Here is a 25,506-nt window from a genome sequence, read left to right on the forward strand (position 1 = left end):
TTTTATTTTTAATTAATCTCTACACCCAATGTAGGGCTCAAACTTATAACCCTGAGATCAAGAGTCGCATCTTCTACTAACTGAGCCAGCGAGGTACCCCGTATGCATCCATTCCAAAGAAGAGTTTAACACTGGTTTTACACAGAACCTGGAACACTATAAAATGTTTAAAGCTGCCATGTTGTATAACTTGAAGAGGCACTAATCAAATTAAAATCTATGTGAACATTTTATATGAATAGGTGCACAATCCCAAAATTAGTGGAGACATCCTGCCTTAAAGAAATGAAATACAGTATGAGATCCAAATTTAATGAATACAATAAATAGGAAATTTTTTAAAGATCTATTAAGATCTAACTTTTCAGCAAAACTTTGTGAAATGGCTCTCATGCTTCTACTTTATTAGCATCTGATTTTTATTTATCAAAATCCAATTTGTATAAAGTATGAGCATTTTATATTTAATGAGTTTTAGAATAACCCAAATGGCCTATAATTTTTTTAAGGCACCAACTTAACTCTTAAGAGTCATAAAAGTTCCACTTATGCACAGAATAAATAAATGATAGGCAAAAAAACTACTTAGAGACTAAGAGACTATCTGATTTATAGAAGCTTTTGGTTGATCATTACTATTTAATATCAAGGAAAGCAAAATAAACAAAAGAGGCTAAAAATAAATTCTACTATTTTGGCAGCACACTACCAAAACTGCAAATTGTTTGATGGGAAAGGTGACTGAAATAGAGATTGTCTGACATTAGGAAATTTTATGTCCCATCACTACAGACAACAGAGCTGACCAAAGAAAAGGACTCCCTTTGCCAGTCATGCAGATTAATGGAAATAGCTTACCTTTGTCCTGAAGCAGTTGCAATTGGTGATGGGCCATTAGGATTTCGTGGTTCTTCACATGTACTCATTTCCATTATTACTTTATCCAGGGACTAATAAAAATAACATCAAAAATGTAAAAAATTAGATACAGTATTTTATGTATGTTTTGAAATATTATGCAATGCTATTTTCTCTTTCATTTCTTTAGGAACAAAGTAAACAGTAAGTAAGCAGAGTCACTTTAAATGTCTTTCAAACAAATACCAAAACAGAAAACAATGTGCTCAGTCGTTTCTCAAGGAACTTATTATCTGATTTAAAAAAAAAAAAAAAAAAAAAAAGGGCTGTGGGCATATACAATTATGAAAGAAAAAAACTACAAGTAGCCATATGCTGGTGAAATCAATAGATTTTACAGGAGTGCAATCTCTAGCCCCAGAATGTATAACATTATTAATTTCTAAATGAGATTATGTATTAATGAATGGGATTTACCAATCTAAGACTTGAGATTTAAGACATATAACAATTAAAAATATGAAATATGAAAGAAATGTGGAAAGACATTCCCATAATGAAAAAATTTCTTTCAAGATAACAGTTTTTGTTGAAGATCAAATGTCTTTGGTAGTCATCACTAACAAAACTTAGTCATTCTTCATTCTCTATTTTAATACAGCATTTATTATCTGAAATTATCTTATTTGTTTACTTATTCATTGTCAGTCTACTCTATAAAAATATTAAGCTCCCTCAGGAAATGGGGAAGGTGCTCAATAAATATTTGTGGAATAAATGAATCAATAAGTAACCAAATGACCAATCTTTCTTAAATTTTCTTTAAAAAAGAAAAGTATATTAATGTGCATATTATTTAATTTGCTAGATGATTAAAATCAGAAACACAGAAAGCATGAATTAAATGTTATTTACTGCCATATAGACTGCCATAGTATATCAATAAAGAGCTAAATGATACAATAAAAATATACCAACTTACAACATAACACATGTGAAAATTTAAAGACCCTCCCATTTTAAGTTCAAACTTCTCATTTAAGGGCTGAGAAAACTAAGTACTATTCAAATAAAATGAAAGCTAATTAGTGGAAAAGCCAGAAGATCATATTTCTATGAAATAAAGCATTAATACTAGCAAAGTACTTAAATCATATCATATATAAATGTTTATTTCTGAGGTAAGTCAGAACTCACCAAACAGATGGGATGTGTTTTCAATTTTGTCCATGGGATCTACCAAAGAAAAATTAAAAAAACAAAAATTGTTTTCTTTAAAATCAATCATTAAAAAATAGCAATCAACACAGATGTTCTTTTTAAAAAAAAAAGTTTATTTACTTAGAGAGCGCGCCCACGCGCCCACGCGTGAGCGGGGTGGGGCAGAGACAAGCAGGCTCTGTCCTGTCAGCACAGAGCTGAACGTGGGACTCAATATCAGGACCGTGAGATCATGACCTGAGCCAAAATCAAGAATCAGACACTTAACTGACTATGCCACGCAGGCTCCCAAGATGCTCTCTTAATTTAGTGATAGATATACCAAATTTTATCAGATGACTTTTTTCTCAAATTGCAAAATAATAAACTGAGCAATTCATTCAGACTCTTAAAATCAGATGTACCTGTTTTGTATATGAAAAGACTACTAATCATTATTTTCTTGGTTATCTTTTAAAATAAGAATTTCAGGTCCTCTTTTCTTTTTTTCCAGACCTTAAAAATATGTTAACTTCTTTCTTCCTTCCTTCCTCCCTCCCTCCATCTTTTCTTTCTTTTCCTTCCTTCCTTCCTTCCTTTCCCTTCCTTCCTTCCTCCCTCCCTCCCCCCCTCCCTCCCTCCATCCTTCCTTTCTTCCTTTCTTTCTCTCTCTCTTTCTTTCTTTTTCTTCTTTCTTTCAGGCTCCATACCCAATGTGGGACTTGCAGTCATGACCCTGAGATTAAAAAATCACATGCTCTACAGACTGAGCCAGCCAGGCACCCCTTAATGTCATAATTTAAGATTTCCCAGCAAAGCATGATGGGTGTTTTGTTCATTTAACTGTTCATTTAACAGTTTTTTCAATTCTAAAATTCTGACCATGGGGCACCTGGCTGGCTCAGTCAGAAGAGCATGTGACTTTTGATCTCAGAGTCATGAGTTCAAGCTCCATGTTGTGTGTGGAGATTACTTAAAATCTTTTTTAAAAATTAAAAATAAAAGAAAATAAAATTCTGACCAATATTTTTGTAGATATTCAAGAAAAATACACAAACAAGGCTATTTATGTAAAATGTAGGTAATATCAAATAACTAATGTCCAAGCATGCCTTACACTGAAAAATCACATCTTTATAGATATTTGAGTTTATGGAGGATATAACAAAAATTAAAGGCGACCATCAAAGGATATAGGAACCTTTCCACACTCTTTTCTTTCGAGTCTAATTTTAGTTTTATGAAACAGATTACTCATGCACTATTTCTACTGAGTAGACTCTCAAAACACCTGGTCTTTGGGGCGCCTGGGTGGCTCAGTCGGTTGAGCGTCCGACTTCGGCTCAGGTCACGATCTCGCGGTCCGTGAGTTCGAGCCCCGCGTCGGGCTCTGGGCTGATGGCTCAGAGCCTGGAGCCTGCTTCCGTTCTGTGTCTCCCTCTCTCTCTGCCCCTCCCCCGTTCATGCTCTGTCTCTCTCTGTCCCAAAAATAAACCTTAAAAAAAAATTAAAAAAAAATACTTAAAAAAAAAAAAAAAAACACCTGGTCTTTAAGAGCAAGAAGTGATATGACATATGATTAAATTCAAAGGTAAGCAGGAATAAATTTTAATAAGGAAAAATAACAATAATAATGAGGAGAAATAATAAACTTAAAAATCCTCAAGGAAGAAACAAATGAGGAAAAGAAAATTTCAAATAAAAGTATTATGTACAGAATAAGATGTGTGTCTTCACGTCTTTATTTGAAATTGTGTTTACTTACTACAAACTTAAATTGTCCCAATTAACAAATATTATGAAAAAATATCTTTGAATATGTGCCAAATTTAGTCAATTATTTTATTAATAAACTACCAGTAATGGGGGCACCTGGGTGGCTCAGTTGGCTAAGCGTCCAACTTTGGCTCAGGTCATGATCTCACGGTTTGTGGGTTCGAGCCTCATGTCCGGCTCTGTGATGACAGCTCAGAGCCTGGAGCCTGCTTCGGGTTCTGTGTCTCCCTCTCTCTCTACCCCCACCCACTCACTCTCTGTCTCTCTCTCAAAAATAAAAAAATATTAAAAAATAAATTTAAAAAAAAAACTATCAGTAATGTTATTTAAATGTTAGGATTAAACTTTAAAACTAAACTATAAATTACTATTATATTAGCATATGACTTCATTAAGTTCACCAGACACACATTCATGCAATTATTTAAACAGTTATTTGTCTTTTTAAATTATATTAATAAAAATGCCTTTTTATAGATCTATAACAAAATACTTAAGAAATAGGAATGAAATAAAAACTGAAAATAGAAAATGCTTTCCACAGATATCAAAATCTCACCCTAATAGATGCTTTATTACAAAAAACTTTGTTGATAGCAAGCCATGTTGGCAAATCCAACATATTCTGGAGCACCTCTTCATCCAGCTCCAAATTCTTCAATTCACCTTCTCCTTTGAGGGTACTCAGATTTATCTTGTCAGGAGATAAATTTTTAGTAAATCTGAAAGAGAATATATATTGCATTTATTTTAGTGTCAGTTATTGTACCACAGTCATTCTTGCAAATATACAGAGCATTAAAAATGTAATAGCAGCACAAAGAAACACAAAACTGCAATGGCAAGCTCTACTTTAATCCATTTTTTTTGATGCATTTTTGTTATTATTGTTTTGATCTCTTATCCATAGCTCTCTTACATAAAGCCTGCAGTGTTTTCAGCATACATTTGAATATCATATTCCCATATACAATCAAACTCTGGTTCTTACTGCCTTTCAAATTTATGAATATTTAAGTAGTGTCTACTATTTCCAGGTACTCTGTGAGGCAGTGGGGATAGCTCAAAGCCATCCCACATCACATTATATTCGCTTTGCTACAGACAACTTGGCAGAAAGAGATATTCCTCTTCTATGAACCAACCTACAAAGAAGGTTAAGGGGACCCTTTAGAAGTAGCATCAGTGTTGCCACCATTTAGCATTTCAAGAACAATATCAAAAGTTATCAGTACTCCTTTTAGAATCATCCAGAGATTCCCAGCTTTAAAAACTAACCCAGATCATTCAGGAATATATCAGAGTACATAAATCTTTCTCTAAAAGGTCTCTGACAAAGAGGATCATGCAACTTGGCAGCCATTTCAGTGTTTCCTATGTGACATTTAACGATACCAATTATTTATAATCCTAAATTGGCTGTGCAAATATCATTTACCCTTTCTGTAGTTCAACTAAATGAAGTATAGAGTGCTTAATGAAAGTGCCAAAAGTCACATGGGAGAGTGGACCCTAAATTCTAATTAAAGAACACAGATTCTCGATGATGAAAAATGAAAATTCTTAAACCTAAGAAAAAAGATTGCAAGTAACAATAAAATTTTAAATAATACTGGACATTTTCCAAGGGTTTACTGCGTACCAGGTTCTTTGTGTGCAAGCATTATTACTTCATCTAATTCCCACGATAACCCATTAGGGTTAATACTATTTTTATTTCCACTATTTAGATGAGTAAACATAATGAGAAACTAACACATTTGCCCAATATCTCAACTAATTATAATGATAAGAGTAATAATAAAAGAGCTGAGATGGAAGTACAATGTTCAATTCACGCCCATCTGAAAGGATGATGAACTACAGGTTGTGCACAGACACTACAAATGTCAGCAAATTGGCAAAGTACTCCAGGTCATCTACACTGAACAAGTACTGTGACGAAAGGCAAATGGCACAATTGTCCATGTGGGCATTCATCCTGGCAAGATGGCCATCACTAGACTAAAACTAGAAAAACACCACAAAAGGATCCTTGAACATAAAGTCAAATCTCGCCAAGTAGGAAAAGGGCAAATATAAGGAATAAACAATTGAGAAGATGAAGGAATAAAATAATCTTATATTCAACTTTAAATAAAAACTGTTCAAATGAAAAAGTAAATAAATCAAACAGCCCTAAAAAATGAAAAACTGCTAACTGCCCAGGAAGTGCTTTTTTCAAAAATGAAACTACTGACAAAATTAACTACCGGGTAACAAGAGTTATCAGCCAGTCTTCTACCATTTTTTGAAACTAAATATTAAAGGAATAAGATATACAGGTTATGCCCTATACATCAACAAGAATACCTATCAATATACACATGCTTCCCATTGACTCTAAACCAGAATTTTTTGAGCCATATTTTATGTGGATTCATATTTTTTCACAGAAGGTCAACTGAGAAATGCAGAATTCATATTTAACCCATATTTGACCAGTGATGCTAGGTTATATTATACTTACCACCAATCATGTTTGGTTTATTTCTATGATGTTTCCTGATAGGTTCCCACCCCTAATCATATAGGAATGGCCTGCCACTACCTCAAGGCACACTATTAGAGCTAGAAGGGAGCATTCAATGCCTACTTACTGAGAATTCACTATTCATACACAGATACTGACAAGCAGTACACTCAAGAAGTCCTTGCCTTTGTGCAGTTCTCAATTCAGCTGGTAGACAGAACACCAAAAAGCATGATTAAGAGAGAATACAGTACAGGGCTTTAATCTAGAGCTTCTCTGAAAACAGGGACTTTTGAGCTGATATCTAAGAATGAGTAGAAATTAACTGGGCAAGGAAAAGAAGGGAGTCAGGGAAGAAAGAGTGTTCCAAGTAGTGGGAATAAAACATACAAAGGAAGGTTCTCAGGAAGGAGGGAGCATGGTATAAAATAGAACGGAAAAAAGATCAGCATCTACAATGTAACAAGAGGGCCAGAAGAGTAGAAGATAAATCTGAAAGGACAATGAAGGGACTTGATTCTACAAGGCCTTAACCATTACATTCATTCATTCATTCATTCAATAAATTTTAATTGATACCTATAAATTAACAGACAATGGATATATGACAATGAACAAAACAGATAAAAATCTCTGCCTTCATGGAACTTAAGGGGGCTGGGTTCTGAAAAGAATGAAAAAATAAGTTAAATACATAGTAAGCCAGATTCTGACTACGGAGGAAAAAAACAAAGCAATATAGTAATAAGATAGCAGGGGCAAGCAGAGGACCTTTTAATTTTTAAAGGGATGGACAGGATAATCCTCAGTTAAAAGATGACATGTGGGCAAAAAGATCTGAAGGAAGTGAAGGAGGTAGCTATATAAATATCTAATGAAAAGAAAGCTCTAGGCCAAGGAGAAGCAAAGGTAAAAAAGTTGAGGTGGGAATATGCTTGGCATGTCTGAGAAATAGCAAGAAGGTTAATGTGGCTACAGGAAATGAACAAAAAGGCAAGACTAAAAGCAGATGGAGTAAGTTAGAGAAATAAGAGGGGACAAATCATGTGGGACCTTTAAAGCCACTCTAAGGACTCTGGTTTTTACTATGAGTAAAAATGAAAGTGATTGGTGATTGGAGATGGTTTTAACTAGAATAGGAAATTTCAACTTTTAAGGGTCACTCCACTGAGAATATATGAAAGCGTGGACATGGACAGAAGCAGGCAGCCCAGACAGGAGGTTATTGCGATACTCCAGGTAAGAGAAGATGTTGCCTTCTTCAAGAATATATGTCTTGGGGGCGCCTGGGTGGCGCAGTCGGTTAAGCGTCCGACTTCAGCCAGGTCACGATCTCGCGGTCCGGGAGTTCGAGCCCCGCGTCAGGCTCTGGGCTGATGGCTCAGAGCCTGGAGCCTGTTTCCGATTCTGTGTCTCCCTCTCTCTCTGCCCCTCCCCCGTTTGTGCTCTGTCTCTCTCTGTCCCAAAAATAAATAAACGTTAAAAAAAAAAATTAAAAAAAATAAAAAATAAAAAAAAAAGAATATATGTCTTGAATCAAGAAGGAAAAGTAGGAAGTGGCAGAAAGGGAACAATCTAGATATATCCTAAAGGTAAAGCCAACAGGAGCTGATTGAACAGAATGAAGTCAAGGATGACTCCAAGGTTTTTACTCTGAGTAAATGGAAGGATAGAGTTGCCATTTTTCAGGGTAAAGAAAAAGAGGGAAAAATAAGTTTGGGATTAAGGATCAGAATTTAGGCTTTGAACAGTTTAATTAAGAGATGACTATTAGATAATCCAAGAAGAGATGCCAATTAGGTAGTCAGATATTGAAATCTCATTCTGTAGCTGCAGATACAAATTTGGTAATCACCAATGTTATAGATATTTGTGGTTGCAAGATGAAGACAGAAAATCAAATGGCTCAAAGACTATGGTCAGAGACCACTAAGAAGACAAGGAAATGTAAAAGAAACCAATAAAGGAGATGAAAAAAGAAGAACCAGTGAGGTAGGAAAGAAACCAGGTTGTAACCAGGTTTTGTTTATTAAGGTAAGAGAAAACTCAGCAAGCTTATACACTGGTGACAATAACACAGAAAAAAGAAAACTACTGATGGTGCAGTAAGGACAGACAATTGCTAGAGCACAATCCTGAGTAGATGAAAGCAGATGTGGTACACAAGAGGAGGGGTTGGCTTTGAATAGTTTTGACTTTGGAAAGCATTCTACATACATAAAAAACAAAATGAGAAAGAATGAGAAAAGGGGAAGAAGCATCTAAAATTGAAAGGAAACTTAAACAAATGAACCTAATTGTACTTTAAAAATACTGTAATCATATTCTAGTGGAAGATAGGAAGAAAAGAAGGACAAAGGGACATACAAAGACTATCTGAGTAACTCATGAACACAAATTTGACTCTATGTCCTTAATGGTGGGCAGGATGGGATGCGTGGGTGTGTGTGTGCATGTGGGAAGGGTTAGTGGAGAAATCAAGGAACATCCTGACTGGTTATGTACAAGAATGTTCTTGATCTCAATGGTATTTGCAAAAGGAAAAAAGTGAAAGCACTTAAATGCCCAAGGGGAAATAATCCCTTGACTTATGATATCATGCTACATACGTATCAGGTAATATGTGTTGCCAACCATATAAAGAAAATGCCTATATTATTATGGTGAAAATTCAAGGTTCAAAATTACAATATAATTTCAATTATGTAAAAAATGCATTAGAAAATGTCAAATATCAAGAGTACCTTTGGTTGGTAAGATTTTAGATTTCTTCATCTTTATACTTTTTCATATGTTTAAATGTTCTAATAAGTATATGCCATTTTTATAAAAACAAAAGTTCATCAGAAACCCAAAAGATAGGCCTGACAAGAGTAAAAGTGAAAGATGAAAAGATTAAAATACATGTCATTAACAAGAAATTATACCTTCAATTTAGTACGTACTAAAAGGACAACATCTGCAAAGAGCATGAGCCTTAAAGTCAGACAAGTAAGTCTGAATTCTTGTTTAGCTACTTACTGTGATACCTCTCTGCCTCAGTTTGCTCATCTATAAAATGGGGAAAATAACATGACCTCACACAGTTTTAGTGAGGACTAAAGATAATATGGAAAGCATCAGGTACAAAACAGATATCCAAATAACAGTTCTCTTTTTTCCTTCCCTCTTTCTATTTAGATTAAATCATGAACACAATGATTATAGTTTTAACTGAACCAATATCAAAAGTTCATGTTTATCCAAATAATACTTCAAAATAGCCAAGGTATAGAGTTAATCTTGAAAACATATTAATATTGCTCATCTATTAAACTGTTTTAAATAGAAATCAGAAGACATATTGGTAACTTACATTCACAGCTATTAAAAAGCTGATTCCTTATACTGGGTAAGCAGTGTGTATATATCAAATTATTTATCTTCAATTATTCATATTAGGCATTAATTTACATATATTTCAGTTTTGTACAACTGTTTCTCAATCATTTATTAATACGTTTCTTCCAAAAAACAGAAACAGGAGAATGATTCTTCAGCAACATTTGTCATAATTTAGTTGACAAAGGAAAAGAAGACCTTCATTATATGTATATACTAGGCAAACAAAGGGATGAAAACTCACAAAAGAGTATTAAGGCGTGGAAGAGGTATTTTTCTACCTATGCTTTTTCCAAGTGTTGCTACAGCTCTTTGAACTAAATTGCCACCTGAGATCCCCAGATAATTGTTATTACTCTACTGAATAGTATAATTGAGAAGGGCCTGATCCTAAAGAGAATAATCTGTTATATGAAATAAACCACTAATGCTCACTAAAGAACAATTTAAAGCTCTAAACAGTTATATAAACATTTTAAAACTGAACTTTAAAAATATGGTAGAAATTTAAGTCAATGAATTAAACTTCTGAATAATTATTTATTGACTGAAAATGGAGGGGTAGGAGAAATGAAACATAACATATATATAAAACCAACATAGATGTTAACAAAGACTCAAAACAAGGATAAAGGAGAAAGCTGATTGACCTGAATATATCAAAGCCGTATAACAGCACAGAACAAAGTCATAAAAATTTTAGGGCACAATTCTTACTGATTTTTTTATTTTCAAAATTCAGAAACACAGCTTCATTACTATCTACACTATTACGCCAGGCAAAGTGGTTTATTTTAAAATAAACATGTGTCCTCAACTGTTACACCAGTATCCTATGAAATAAATTGTCAAAATAAACAAGTGTTTATTTATTTTGAGAGACAGAGTGTGTGTGTGTGAGTGGAGCAGGGGCAGAGAAAGAGAATTCCAAACAGGCTCCATGCAGTCAGTGAAGAGCCTGATGCCAGGCTCGATCCCACAAACTGTGAGATCATGATGTGAGCCAAAATCAAGAGTCGGACCCTCAACCCTAGCATGAAATAAATTTTAATATGAATGTATATATTTTATTGGTTAATTTTATGGTTTATTTTTAACAATGTAACAATTTTAAAACATACTTAAAACATGAAAACAGGCTTCTACTTCATCCAAAATTTTCTTTAATTACACATAACACATGAAAATACATTTACTAGTTTTTTCAGTAGTAACAACAAAAATAGCTAACTAGAAAAATAAAATTTCCAAATGGAAACAATGTGTTTGACTTAGATTATACATTTATTACATGCAAGACTTAGATTATACATTTATTACATGCAAAGCACTGTGCTAAATAGACATTTATGGCAAAACAAAGTTAAGTCCATAATCAAAGATTTATAATTTGCTTAAGGTAACAGGTGATAACGCCCAAAAAGTCAAGATTTCCAGCTTTGTAATAAAAATGCCATTTACTACACAACCTCTCTCTGTTTTAGTTTCCCTATCTGTGGAATGGAGATAATAATAATAATACCTGCTTTTCTGGGGCTGTTCTGAGGATTAACTGAGTTAGAACACGTAAAATACTAGGAAATGTCCCTAATACATAAGAAAACTCAGGGAGTGTTAGTTATTATTAATACAAAGACACAGGTTAAATAAAATTATGAACACAGAAACCTTATATAACGAGTGGTAAAAATTTTTCAAAAAACTTTTTTTTGGCTTGATAAAACATGAGGTATGCAACAGATCATAAATCAAAAAGCATAAATTTACCTTAAAAGCATAAATGTTACTATAAATTTTAGTTGTGATTTATCTGAACTTTCATCAGATCCATTCTACAGCTACATCATAAAAACAAAGATCATAAAGTTTTATTAGCTAAAGCAACCTGAAACAGATTTCTGAAATGTACCATCTCCAAGTTAAATACAGTACTTGGGGGGTAGAATCAAACACTTACAGCTCACAAGAATCTCATCATAGTTTATAAACTCTTTTCTGACCCACTTACCTACCTTCTTCTACACCTACCTCTTTGCAATCATGTAATAAAACCCTGGGACATTCTTTTCAAACCTCATCAGTAAATCTGCATTTCTTGAGTTATTTACTTTGTCCTGAAATTGTTTATGGTTCCTGTTATTGTACATGTTATTAAAGATCCACATCAATTTCTACCATTCTTCTAGACTTAGTAATTGGCTGTACTACTTGACAATTATTTTCTCAAATTACAGTTTTAACTAGAAACAATCGTTAAAAAAATTTTTTTTAATGTTTATTTTTGAGACAGAGAGAGAGAAAGGGAGGGAGGGAGGGAGGGAGAGGGAGGGAGAGGGAGAGAGAGAAAGAGAGAGAGAGGGAGGGAGAGAGAAAGAGACGGCACAAGCAGGAAGAGCAGAGAAAGAGGGAGACACAGAATCTAAAGCAAGCTCTAGGCTCCGAGCTGTCAGCACAGAGCCCAACGTGGGTCACACACCCACAAGCCACGAGATCATTGACCTGAGCCGAAGTCAGACGCTTAACTAAATGAGCCCCGTAGGTGCTTCCCCCCCTTTTCTGTCTTGTCTTGTCTTTCCTTTCCTTTCTTTCTTTCTTTCTTTCTTTCACTTCTGAATGGTTTAATTGCCAAACAGTTGGAAATGATTATTGGTTAAGGAAAGGTCCAAATCAATACAGCTTTTTTTTTTAGTTCATATCTTTTATTAATCCATATACAATTACTTGTCTTCTGGTTTGTTAAAGCAATAGATCAGACAACATTTGCCACAATAATGTCTATCAAAGTGTCTGATATTAAGAATTCCAGTACATTCATCTGAAGGGCACTCCTGATGAAGGCTACTGATTTTGCCATTTTCATCCACCTTATAGTACTTAAGGACAACCAGCTTAACTTTGTTTATGTTTTTTCTTCTTGGGAGTGGTGAAAGACTTCTCTTCCTTTTCTCAGCAACACCAAGTCTCAACACAAGATGAAGAATGGACTACTTTTGAATGTTGTACTCAAAGTACATCTATCTTCCAGTTGCTTGCTTGCCAGCCAAGATCAGTCTCTGATGATCAAGAGGAATTCCTTCCTTATCTTGGATCTTGGCCTTTACATTTTCTATTATATCCAAGGGTTCAATCTCGAGAGTGATAATCTTCTCCATAAAAGTTTTCATGGAAATCTGCATCTTGCCAGCGGTTCTACCTGGCAGTGCTCTCGTGGGAAGGGCGAATCCCCAGGAACAGAGTGGGGTCCGGGAGGTTCTCGGGCCACATGGGGAAAAGTGGTTCCACTGCTGGAAGGACACCTGGCAGAGACTGTTGAAGCCACCCAGTCCCAGCAGACCCCAGAAGGCGGCCACATTCGCTGGTGCTGTGGCAAGGTCGTTAAGGGTGAAGCCTGATGCCAGATGTGTGTTGTGATTTTTCCTAATCCCTGAAACGCTGCTGCTACACTGTCTCCCGAACTTTTTCTGGGGCAGGCTGGCACCTGGCCGCAGTCGAGGCACCGGCAGCACCAGGGTCCAGCGGGCGTTCCTGGGTGCAGCTGACATTCGGCCATCACTCATTCGGCCATTGCTCAGTGACCGAAATCAAAACAACATTTATTACATCTTTAAAATATCACAAATAAGGAGCACCTGGGTGGCTCAGTCAGTTAAGCATCCGACTTCAGCTCAGGTCATGATCTCATGGTCCATGAGTTTGAGCCCTGCATTGGGCTTTGCACTGACAGCTCAGAGCCTGGAGTCTGCTTTGGATTCTGTGTCTCCCTCTCTCACTGCCCCTCCCCCACTCACTCTCTGTCTCTCAAAAGTGAATAAACGTTAAAAAAAAAATTAAAATAAAATATCACAAAAAAGTCTGAAAAATCATCCAGAATCTTGCTGTTTCTGTAGCTGGACAACTTAAACCTTATTCATCAGGCTGCTGAACTGTCCCTTTTTCAGAAACATAGATACTATCCAAAAATTTTCTGATATCCTTATTGTGTAACCATCGCTTGCTGAATCAGAGCAGCTGAGTTTGATACAAGTCAATGTCATTTCCTTCAAGAATTAACTCATTGTTCTGGGCTTGTGATACAGCACAAGCAACACCTGGCCTCACCTGTAGAAGTATTTTTCACCCAAGAAATTTTGGATTTCGACAAGAGAACCATTCTCCTGAATAACAACACTAATGGGGAAGTGAACACAGACATCTTGTAATGGAAGCCCAGTGTAACGCCCTTGATCATGTTCTGTACATAACTATAGATGGTGCAAACAATAGCCAGTTCTTCTCTATTTCCCCACCATTTGTCAACTCAGAGACTCTTCTTTCACTTTCCAAGACTGAGTTCTACATTGATGTGACTGAAAAGTCCCTTCACAGGGTTCCTCTGGAGCCCTTTACAATAACAGTGCATCCCTTCAGAGTGATGTTGACATTTTCTGGAATGTCTGCGGTCTGATTGCTAGAATGGTCTTCATTCTCGCAGTAGATGTGGCAAAGAGAGCAGAAATAATCATTTCCATTCTGTGATATTTCATGCTGTAGCATGAACAACTAGATTTTACAAGGAATTTAACAATGCATGTTAAATTGTTTGATTATGAAACTTGTAATCTGAAGTTCTTGGGAGGACTTCAAGGGGTCCAAAATATTTTATCATATTTTCAAAGGAGACTTTTAGAGCCAAAGAAAAGATAATCAAAACCACTGCCTTAAAGAAAAAGGATTAACTGTAACCATCCAGAAAATAAACTTCAATATTATAATTTGATTTTCAATACTGTTATTTAATATAATTAACTTGTTATTAATAAACAAACACTGCCTAGGGTGGCTGTCCAGCTACCAGTGATTCTATCTTCCCAGAGAAAGGCTATAAATACAGGAGAAAGGTGCATACCTAAGACATTTTAACATACCCTGGGTACAGCTAATTGATCTAGAAGTTGAAAAGGCATCTAGGCTGTTTAATCAGATTCTTTCCTTCAGAAATTTGAAACTAAAATACTATTTTAGTATCAAGGTGATAAATAACAAAGGAGTATGACTGACAGAAAACATAGATCCAATATTTTAGAACGTAAAGGCACCATAAGGGCGCCTGGGTGGCTCAGTTGGTAAAGCATCCAACTTTGGCTCTGGTCATGATGTCATGGTTTGTGAGTTTGAACTCGCATCAGGCTCTCTGCTGTCAGCACACAGCCCACTTTGGATCGTGTCTCCCTCTCACTCTGCCCACCCCATCCCACCCCCCACTCTCGTGCACACACTCTCTCTCAAAAATAAATAGTTAAAAAAATATATTAAAAAAAAAGTACATAAAGGTACCATTAAAGATTCTTCTCCCATCATTGTTCCATTCTCCTAAATTGGGCCCAACTCAGACCTATGAAATAAACTAGTAAGTGAAATCACTAGCTGGTATCTCAAAACTGTGCTTCCCTACAAGGATTAAATTTTCATTGTATATGAAGACCTATTATAAAAACCAGTATCTATGTTAAGCAAATTTAGTAGCTTTTGCTTGATTTTATTCAAAACAGTATTTCTAGAAGAGAACAAAGTACCTTAAGACTACATGCCAAGATCATACAAGAGAAGATATTCCTGGAGAGACTTCCCAAAATCTGATAGACTATCAAGTCCTTTGGCTAGGAACAGTAAGTTATTAATCTGCAACTAATTACATCCTTCCATAGTCCATGGACTTCATCATGCAGACATAAAGATAACTCTACTCAAAACTAAGAAAAACAGATGAAGCTTTTCTAAGGAAACCCATATTTCCTCATTTTCTCCATTATCTAACCCCATTTTTTCACCCCAGTTACACCTTTTAATCTGGCACTCTCCTCTTAGAGTTACTTGCTTTCTTGCCCTACTCTATGCCTTATTATCTTCAGGCTCAAAAAGTGAACTAGTTATTTTCAAAAATGTTGACATAAGGTAGGTCAAGGAATACACTTTATTTCTTTTAGTACTTACAGAAACACCCACACAATTAAAATGAAAATTTCACAGAGCAATAGTTTAATACAGTCTGATATTTTCCATTCTATTTCATTCTTTCAAAACTCATTACAACCTGCCACAGAGATTTCACAAGGCAAGTATAACTCACAGTTTAACAGAAATATATAAGAAGTACATCATGACTAAGTATGAAGATTGGTTTAACATTCAAAAATCAACCAGCATAATTTACCATATTAAAAAGTAAAATCACATGATGATCTCAATGAGACATAAAAAAGCACTGGACAAAAGTCAATAGCATGCATGGAAAAATAACTCTCAACAAACTAGGAACAGAAGAGAACTTCCTCCAAACTACAAAGGACATCTATGAAAATCCTACAGCCAAAATCATACTTAAAGATGAAAGATTAAAATGTTTTGTCCCTAAAACACAGACAAGGCAAAGATATTTGCTCCTACCACTTCTATTCAGGTTCTAGCCAACAAAATGAGGCAAGAAAAAAATAAAAGACATTCTGTTTGAAAAATAAAACTGCCTTTTTTCTTCAGACGACATGATCATCTGCATAAAAAACCATACAGAATCTTTTTAAAAGGCTACAAAAACTAATAAATGAGTTGAGCAAGGTTACAGGATATAAGAGCAGTAGAAAAAAATTAATTGAAGGGACACAGTAAACAAGTGAAAGAACTCCCAATGGCTAAAGCTGGAAAAATTTGGTCAATAAATTATTAGATTATAACTCAAAATATAAAATAAATATACATGAGTCCATATAGATATAAATACATGATTGAGTAAATAACTGGGAGATAAGAGTAAATCTCCCATACAGAAAATTTCCAAATAACTTATGTTTTCTCTATTTCAATCTCAGGGAAGTAGAACATAACCCTTCACTCCTTTTGTGTATGGCTGCTTTTCTTTCCAAAGTATACAGTATGAAAGTGAGCAAAAGAGTAACTTTATGGTGGAGAATCTGACAAAGGCCAACATGGACAATATGACATGTTGATTGTAGGTACTTTTGATATGACATAATAAAAATGGCATTTTTCCTCTGTGATCTTTTTGCCAAAAACCCATAACCCATTCTAATCATGAGAAAAAACATTACACAATAATTGATTGAGAGACACTCAACAAAATATCTAACCAATCTTACTGAAAACTCTCATGACCATCAAAATGAAGGAAAGTGTGAGAAACACCCAGGGGGAGTCTAAAAAACATGATCACTAAATATAATGTGATATTCACAATGAGACGTTAGGTAAAAAAGGAACAAAAAAAAAGGACGTTAGGTAAAACTTAAGGAAATTCAAATGAAGTATAGGCTATACTTAATAAGAATTTATAGGGGCGCCTGGGTGGCTCAGTCGGTTAAGCGTCCGACTTCAGCTCAGGTCATGATCTTGCGGTTTGTGAGTTCGGCCCCGCATCGGGCTCTGTGCTGACGGCTCGGAGCCTGCAGCCTGCTTTGAATTCTATGTCTCCCTCTCTCTCTGCCCCGACCCTGCTCATACTCTGTGTCTCTCTGTCTCTCAAAAATAAATAAATGTTAAAAAAAAATTTTAATAAAAATAATAATTTATAAATATTGGCTCATTAATTGAGACAAATGTACCATACTAATATAAAATATTAATAATAAAAGAGATGGACTCCAATGCTATTGAATCCTGTCCTTTTCATTTTTTTAAATAGGCCATGAATAGCTAATTCTTAAAATCTTGTTTTTCTCAACCATAGAAAAATCTGTCATGTATACATACCTTATATCAAAGGGGTAAATGAAAAGTTCTAATGACACATGAAAATTGTTTGAGAGCATAAACCCAAAGCATAACACAGAAAAATTCTTATTAAAACTATGAGAAGCCTAATAAAAATCTTTGCTATAGGTCTCTCAACCGATATTACTCAAATAATAAAATTTTCCAGCAATTCTTATATGCAGATTTTTGTTATTAGTAACTTAGCAGAGAACATTGTGCAGGGGAATAAATGGCTGCCTCAGAACTGCTGCTCAGAATCAATATTTACAAACCTGCCAACCTGGCACTGATTTTTTATAGAATGAATGCAAGCAAGAAATCCAAAGCTTATATTTTTTTCACAGAAAAATATTTTTAATACAGACTTTCAGCAGAGAAGTTGACCAATATATCCTAGTAAAATGAGATAAATGCACAGTGTTTCACTGCACTATATGGTAATCCCTCCACAAAAATAAAAATAACTGCAACAGAAGGGAGTCTGGGTGGCTCAGTCAGTTAAGCTTCTGACTTCAGCTCAGGTCATGATCTCACAGTACGTGGGTTCGAGCTCCGCTTTGAGCTCCGTGCTAACAGCTCAGAGACTGGAGCCTGCTTCGGATTCTGTGTCTCCCTCTCACTCTGCCCCTCCCCTGCTCATGCTCTGTCTCTTTCTTTCTCTCTCTCAAGAATAAATAATAACTACCATAGAGGAAATCACACACATAAACAATTGGGGAGATGGGATGTGAGGTATATGAAAACTCTTTGTATATTCTTTACCACTTTCCTATAAACCTGAAAGTATTCCAAAATAAAAACCTTATTTTAAAAGGTCATTTAAGTTGCATATAGAAGGTTTATCTATTTTGTTGTTTGTAAATTCCACTAAAAAAAAACCATACATCATTTCCATGTGCTAGCAGCAATTGGAAACTGAAAATTTTTAAGAACCACTTACATTAATATGACAAGCATGAAATTTTTAGGGATAAATCTGATAAAGGTATATAAGACCTATATGTTGTAATTTTAAAAGACATAAATAAAGGGAGAAATAACACATAGGTAGATCAGAGGACTCAGTATTTTAAAGATGTCAAGTTTCTTCAAATAGAATTATAGACCCTAAGCAAATGCCCAGCAGACTTTTTGGTAGAAACAGGCTGATTCTGAAATTTATGTAAATATATAAGATGTAGAATGTCTAACTTTAAAAAAGATGAACAGAGTTGGAGGCCTTGTACTACCAATTTCAAGACTTCTTAAAAAGCTACACTGGGGCACATCACTGGCTCAGTCAGTACAGCATGCAACTCTCAGGGGTCATGAGTTCAAGTCCTACATTGGGCAAAGAGCTTACTTATTAAACAAACAAAAAAAAACCGACAACAAAACAAAACAAAACCCTACAGCATTCAAAATAGTCTGAGACTGGTGTAAAGATAGACAAATGAACAACAGAGCAAAATAGAGCATCCTGAAATAGAACCAAATTTATAGTAAGGGGATTTTCAACAAACGTGCAAAAGCAAATCAATAAGAAAAAGCATTTTTAATAAACTGTGGGAACAACTGTATAGCCACTGCCAAAAGAAAAAGAAAAAAAAAAACCTTGATACTTACCTCACATCATAAACAAACATTTAAATATAACTAGATCACAGACCAAAATCCAAAAACTGAATCTATAAAATTGCTGTAAGAAAATAAAGTAGAAAATCTTGGTGATATTGGGCCTGGCAAAGATTTCTTTAACATAACAAAAACATGCACAAATCATAAAGGCGAAAACCAATACTTTAAGTTTTATCAAAATTAAAAACCCGCCTATCAAAAACACTGTTACTAAAGGAGAAACCACAGAGGGAGAGAAAGTATTTATGAAATGTGTTTGAAAAAGGACTTGTGTCTACAGTACATAAAGAACTCTTGCAATTCAAAAGTAAGACAACTCATTAATTAAATAGACAAAATATTTAAACAGACCCGCAAACCAAAGAAGACATACAGATGGCAGATAAGCAGATGAAAAGATGTACAATATAGCCAGTCAATTGGGAATTGCAAATTAAAAACCACAGTAACACACCATTACTTACCACTAAAATGAGAAAATTAAAAAGACTGACAATAATGAGTATTGTTGAAGATGAGGAGCAACTGGAACTCTAATCTTACATATTTGCTGGTGAGAACATAACATGTACACTTTGGAAAGCTGTTTACCAGTTCCTTAAAAATTTATGTATATACCTATCTATAACCCAACCATTCTACTCCTAGGCATTTACCCAAGGGAAATAAAAAGCATGTACCCTCACAAAGACTTCTACATGAATGTTTACAGTAGCTTCATTTGTAATAGTAGAAAACTGGAAACAAACTAAATGATCATCAGTAGGTAAATAGATAAACACCTTGTGACATATTCAAAATGGAATATATTCAGCAGTAAGAGAGAATGCATAAAACAGATTAATTGTAAAATAATTATGCCAAGAGCAAGAGGTCAAAAAAAGGTATACTAACTGATTCACTTATACAAAATTCTAGAAAATGCAAATTAATCTACATGAAATAGATCATACAATAATAAAAGACGAGGCAGGAGGAGAGGAAGGAGAAAATTACCAAGGGGCATGAGGAAACTTAAGGGCATATGTCAAAATTTATCAAGCTGTATACCTTAAATACGTGCAGTTTAACTGCATGTAAATCAATTATATCTCAATAAATCTGTTTAAGTCATATATACTTTTTTAAATGTTTATTTTTGAGAGAGACAGAGATTGCATGCATGCACACAATCAGTGGCAGGGAGGGGCAAAGAGGAAGACAAAGATTCCCAAGTAGGATCCACACTGCAAGCAGAACCCAACACAGGGCTCAAACCCATGAACTGTGAGATCATGACCTGAGCTGAAACCAAGTTGGATGCTCAACCAACTGAGCCACCAAGCTTCCCCACTTTTTTTTTTTTAATGTTTATTTATTCGGGGGCGGTGGGGAGTGTTCGTGTGTGCAAGTGGGGTAGAAGCAGGGAGACAAGGTCCCCTTTATTGCATATTACAAAAGTAATCAAGATAAACTATAAATTGAGAATGCTCAAAAATGAAGGTAATTTACAATGAACACACCTTGACACACACACACACACACACACACACACACACACACACACACAAACCTATGTGTACAGGTGTATACATACTTCCTAATAAAAAAGAAAATGGACTAGTTAACTTAATGAAATACAAGGAAATAAGAATTTTTAAGGGGCACCTGGTTGGCTCAGTTGGTTAAGCATCCAACTCTTGGTTTCAACTTAGGTCATGACCTCACAGCGGTAAGACTGAGCCCCATGTCAGGTTCTACACCAATCGCGGAGCCTGCTTGGGATTCTCTCTCTGTCCCTTCCTGGCTTATACATGTGCATGCTCTCTCTCAAAATAAACATTTTTTTTTTTTAAGAATTTTTAAGGGGCTCCTGGGTGGCTCAGTCGGTTAGGCGTCTGACTTCAGCTCAGGTTATGATCTCATGGTTTGGGAGGCTCTGTGCTGACAGCTCGGAAGCCTGGAGCCTGCTTCAGATTCTGTCTCCCTCTCTGCCCCTCCTATGCTCATGCTCTCTCTCTCTCAATAATAAATAAACGTTAAAAAAATAAAAATTTAAAAAAAAAGAATTTTTAAGATATTTGAGTCACAGCTTTTTGAAAAGCATACTACTCATCATCTGAAGATATGGGCAGTTTTAAGCCAAGTTAAAAAAAAAACTAAGTAGATCCATAAGCAGCCTTCATACTATCAAAGAATATCAAATAATTTTAGAATTTTAGCACCTGAAAAGTTCCTCTAATCCAACATCTTCATTTTACAGTATAAAATGTGAAGCCCAGAAGGGTTTAAATCAACTGCTAAGGTCACATCAAGGCAGAGCCAAGACTATAATCAAATTTGTATAATTTTAATTTAAAAGGTATTTCAAGATCAATCATCATTTCATTATCATACTGATCAATTTTCAATTCAACAATATTTAATGAACATTTCCTAGGCATTGTAGGAGTATATGGCAATTCTTACCTTCAAGTTTTCAATGTCAATTTGAGGCCTATTAAATATTTCAGTCATAAGTGCTATTTTCTTTAAAGAAACCTCTGGCGTTAATAGAAGGATCAAGTTATGCTCATAATAAATTCTCTCTTTTTTTTTTTTTTTAAGTATTCTCAATTTACAGTTTGTTTGGCTTGGTTATTTTTATAATACACATATAAAGGAAATCAACCAATCTTGTCTAGCCAATTTTTTCACATTTAAAGAATTGAACACTTTTAAAGAATGGAAAGGTTGCAAAGTTGGCAGCCTGTGAGACAAGCACATAAGCAAGTCATGGCAGTCCATTACAGTTTTACTATGTGCCAAACACTGTGTGACAGATATTACACTAAAAATGAAAATAGGGGCACCTGGGTGGCTCAGTCAGTTAAGCGTCTGACTTCAGCTCAGGTCATGATCTCACAGCTGGTGAGTTTGAGCCCCGCATCAGGCTCTGTGCTGACAGCCCAGAGCCTGGAGCCTGCTTCGGATTCTGTGACTCCCTCTCTCTCTCTCTGCCCCTCCCCTGCTCATGCTCTGTCTCTGTCTCTCAAAAAATACATACATGTTAAAAAAAATTGTTTAAAAAAATGAAAATAGAATAAGATGGAGGTACCAAAGAAGTGATAATCATTTGTCAAAAATACTGTTTTGGGAAGGCTTCATGGAGAAGAAAGAACTTGAGCTGTGTTTTTTTTGGTTTTTTTTGTGTTTTTTTTTTTCAACGTTTATTTATTTTTGGGACAGAGAGAGACAGAGCATGAACGGGGGAGGGGCAGAGAGAGAGGGAGACACAGAATCGGAAACAGGCTCCAGGCTCTGAGCCATCAGCCCAGAGCCTGACGCGGGGCTCGAACTCCCAGACCGCGAGATCGTGACCTGGCTGAAGTCGGGCGCTTAACCGACTGTGCCACCCAGGCGCCCCGAGCTGTGTTTTTTAAGAGTAATGTTTCTTTCAGGTGAACAGGAGAGAAGAGGACATTTTAGGAACAGCCAACTGCCATGTTCACGGTTATAGGATCACATAAGTAGGCATGGTTGAAATACAAGGCATCATGCAGTTTGTGAAGAAATAGTATGCCTTTGAAAGATGGACTGAAGGCCAGATCAAGAAGGACTCTTGTATCCAATGCTGAGGAATGTTGAGTTTCATCCTATACATCAGTATTGTTCTCACAGAGCTCCTAAGGAGATTACTCATGATTCAACATAGCTGTGAGAACAAATAAAAAGGGAAAAGGTATAATAGCTGACTGCCCTAGTTACTGATTCAACTAAATTACTAAAAGATAATTTATGAGCATAGCCTGATCCTTGTTCTGTTAACAGTGGAGCCCTACTTTGCCTACCTTATGTAGTTGTTCTATTTTAAAATTTCTTTGAACAAAAAAATTCTGTTAAAAACAATTTATTTTTTAAAAAGCTTGAACATGAGCCATTAAAAATATTTTACCAATCATTACCCAATACACTACATTAACAAAACAAAGGATAAAAATCATATGATCATCTAAATAGATGCAGAAAAAGCATTTGACAAAATTCAACATCTATTTATGATAAAACCCTCAACAAAGTTATAGAAGAAATCTACCCCTCAACATAATACAGGCCCTATGACAAATCCACAGCTAACATCATACTTAAAAGTGAAAAGCTGAAGGAATTTCCTCTAAGACAATGATGCCCACTCCCACCACTTTTATTCAACATAGTATTCAAAGTCCTAGCCACAGTAGTTAGTCAAGAAGAACTGGAAAGGAAGAAATAAAATTGTCAATTTGTAGATGACATAATACAATATACAGAAAACCCTACAGATTCCACAAAAAAACCCTACTAATACAAACTAATAAATGAAAATTAACATACAGAAATAGGTTGCACTAATAATGAACTACCAGAAAGAAATTAAGAAAACAATCCCATTTACAACTGCACCAAAAAGAATAAAATATCTAGGAATAAATTTTATTAGGGAATGAAAGACCTACATTCTGTAAAACATTGATGAAAGAAATTGAAGACAGCAAAAATAAATGGAAAGATATTCTGTGCTCATGGAATGGAAGAATTAATAGTGTTTAAATGTCCATATTACCCAAAGCAATCTATAGATTCAACGCAATCCCCATCAAAACACCAATGGAATTTTTCACAGAACTAAAACAAAGAATCCCAAAACTTGCATGGATCCACGAAAAGACCCTGAACAGCCAAAACCAAAACAATCTTGAGAAAAAACAAAGCTGGAGATTATCACACTTCCTGATTTCAAATACTACAAAGCTGCAGTAATCAAAACAGTATGGTACTGGCATAAAAACACAGACACATATATCAGTGAAACAGAAAAGAGAGCTCAGAAATAAACCCACACATACATGTTCAATCTATCTATAACAAAGCAAGAATACACAATGGGGAAAATAGTCTCTTCAATAAATGGTATTGGGAAAATTGGACAGCCATGTGCAAAAAAATTAAACTGGACCACAAAAACAAACTCAAAATGAATTAAGGATTTGAATGTGAGGCCAGAAACCATGAAATCCCTAGGGGGGAAAAGAAAACAGACGATAAGCCTTTTAACATTGGTCTTACTCATATTTTTTTGAACCAGTCTTCTCAGGCAAGGGCAACAAAAGGTAAAATGAATATATGGCATCATATCAAGCTACCAGCTTTTGCACAGCAGAAGAAACCCTAAACAAAATAAAAAACAACCTAACTGAATGGAAGAAGACATTTACAAATTATACATCTGATAAGGGATTAATATCCAAAATATACAATGAACTTACACAACTTAATACATAATATTTAAAAAAAAACATACTTAAAAATGAGGAAAGGATCTGAATATTCTCCTAAGGAAGACATACAAATGGCCAACAGACACATGAAAAGATGCTCAACATCACTAATCATCAGGGAAATACAAAGCAAAAGCACAAGGAGATATCACTTCATACCAGTCAGAATGGCTATTATCAAAAGGACAAAAAATAACAGGTGTTGGCAAGGATGTGAAGAAAAGTGAACCTTCATACACTGTTGGTAGCAATGTAAAGTGGTGCAGCCACTATGTAAAACAATATGGAGGCACCTCAAAAAATTAAAATTAGAGCCACCACACAATCCATCAATTAAATTTCTAGGTATTTATCCAAGAAAACCAACAACCACCAATTCAAAGAGATATATGCACATCTATGTTCACTGTAGCATTAGCCAAGGGAAGGAAGCAATCTAACTGTCCATCAATAGATGAATGGATAAACAAGATGTGGTGTATATATACACAATGGAATATTACTCAGCCATAAAAAAGAATGAAATCTTGACATTTAAAACATGGATAGACCTAGAGGGTTTCATGTTACAAGAAGTCAAAGACAAATACCATAGGACTTGACTTATATGTAGAATCTAAAAAGCAAAGCAAATGAACAAACAAAAAAAGAGAGTCACAGATGTAGGAAGCAAGCTACCAACTGGAGAGGGGTTGGGGGCTGGGCAAAATAGGTGAAGGATTTTAAGAGGTACATATTTCCAGTTACAACATAAGTAAGCCATGGGGATGTAACGCACACCATAAGTACTATAGCCAACAATATTGTAACAATTTTGTATGGTGACAGATGATGACTTATTGTGGGATCGTTTTAAAATGAACCATATAAAATTTCACTATGATGTACACCTAAAATTACTGGAATATTGTGTGTCGATTATATTTCAATTAAAAAAATCAAAGACTTTGAGGAGAAAGTTAAGATTGTGGAGGAGTAGGGTGACCCTAAGCTTGCCTCCTACCTTGAACACAGCTAGATAAATATCAAATCATTCTGAATACCCAAGAAATCAATCAGAGGTCTTAGAGAACAAAGTTGCAAGTCTACAAGCAGAAAAAATGACCCATGGAAGGTAGGCATTGCAGAGAGTTGGTTTGGGGG

The 25,506-nt window shown here is 35.2% G+C and overlaps 1 protein-coding gene and 2 pseudogenes across 2 annotated transcripts in view; all 3 read right to left on the reverse strand.

The window, feature by feature from the left end:
- Positions 1–25,506, reverse strand: part of BLTP3B (bridge-like lipid transfer protein family member 3B) — a 108,506-nt gene that overhangs the window by 62,218 nt on the left and 20,782 nt on the right. For both annotated transcript variants that reach the window (XM_047867064.1, XM_047867065.1), the window contains 3 exons: positions 4,394–4,556; positions 2,056–2,094; positions 859–950 (listed from right to left, as the gene is read on the reverse strand). In XM_047867064.1, coding sequence (XP_047723020.1) covers positions 859–950; positions 2,056–2,094; positions 4,394–4,556 — 294 coding nt within the window. The remainder of the gene's footprint in view (positions 1–858; positions 951–2,055; positions 2,095–4,393; positions 4,557–25,506) is intronic.
- On the reverse strand, positions 12,315–12,903 carry LOC125170435 (ubiquitin-40S ribosomal protein S27a-like; annotated as a pseudogene).
- On the reverse strand, positions 13,631–16,259 carry LOC125170434 (60S ribosomal protein L9-like; annotated as a pseudogene).

This window comes from Prionailurus viverrinus, chromosome B4 (genome assembly GCF_022837055.1).
Source record: "Prionailurus viverrinus isolate Anna chromosome B4, UM_Priviv_1.0, whole genome shotgun sequence".
Lineage (NCBI taxonomy): Eukaryota > Metazoa > Chordata > Mammalia > Carnivora > Felidae > Prionailurus > Prionailurus viverrinus.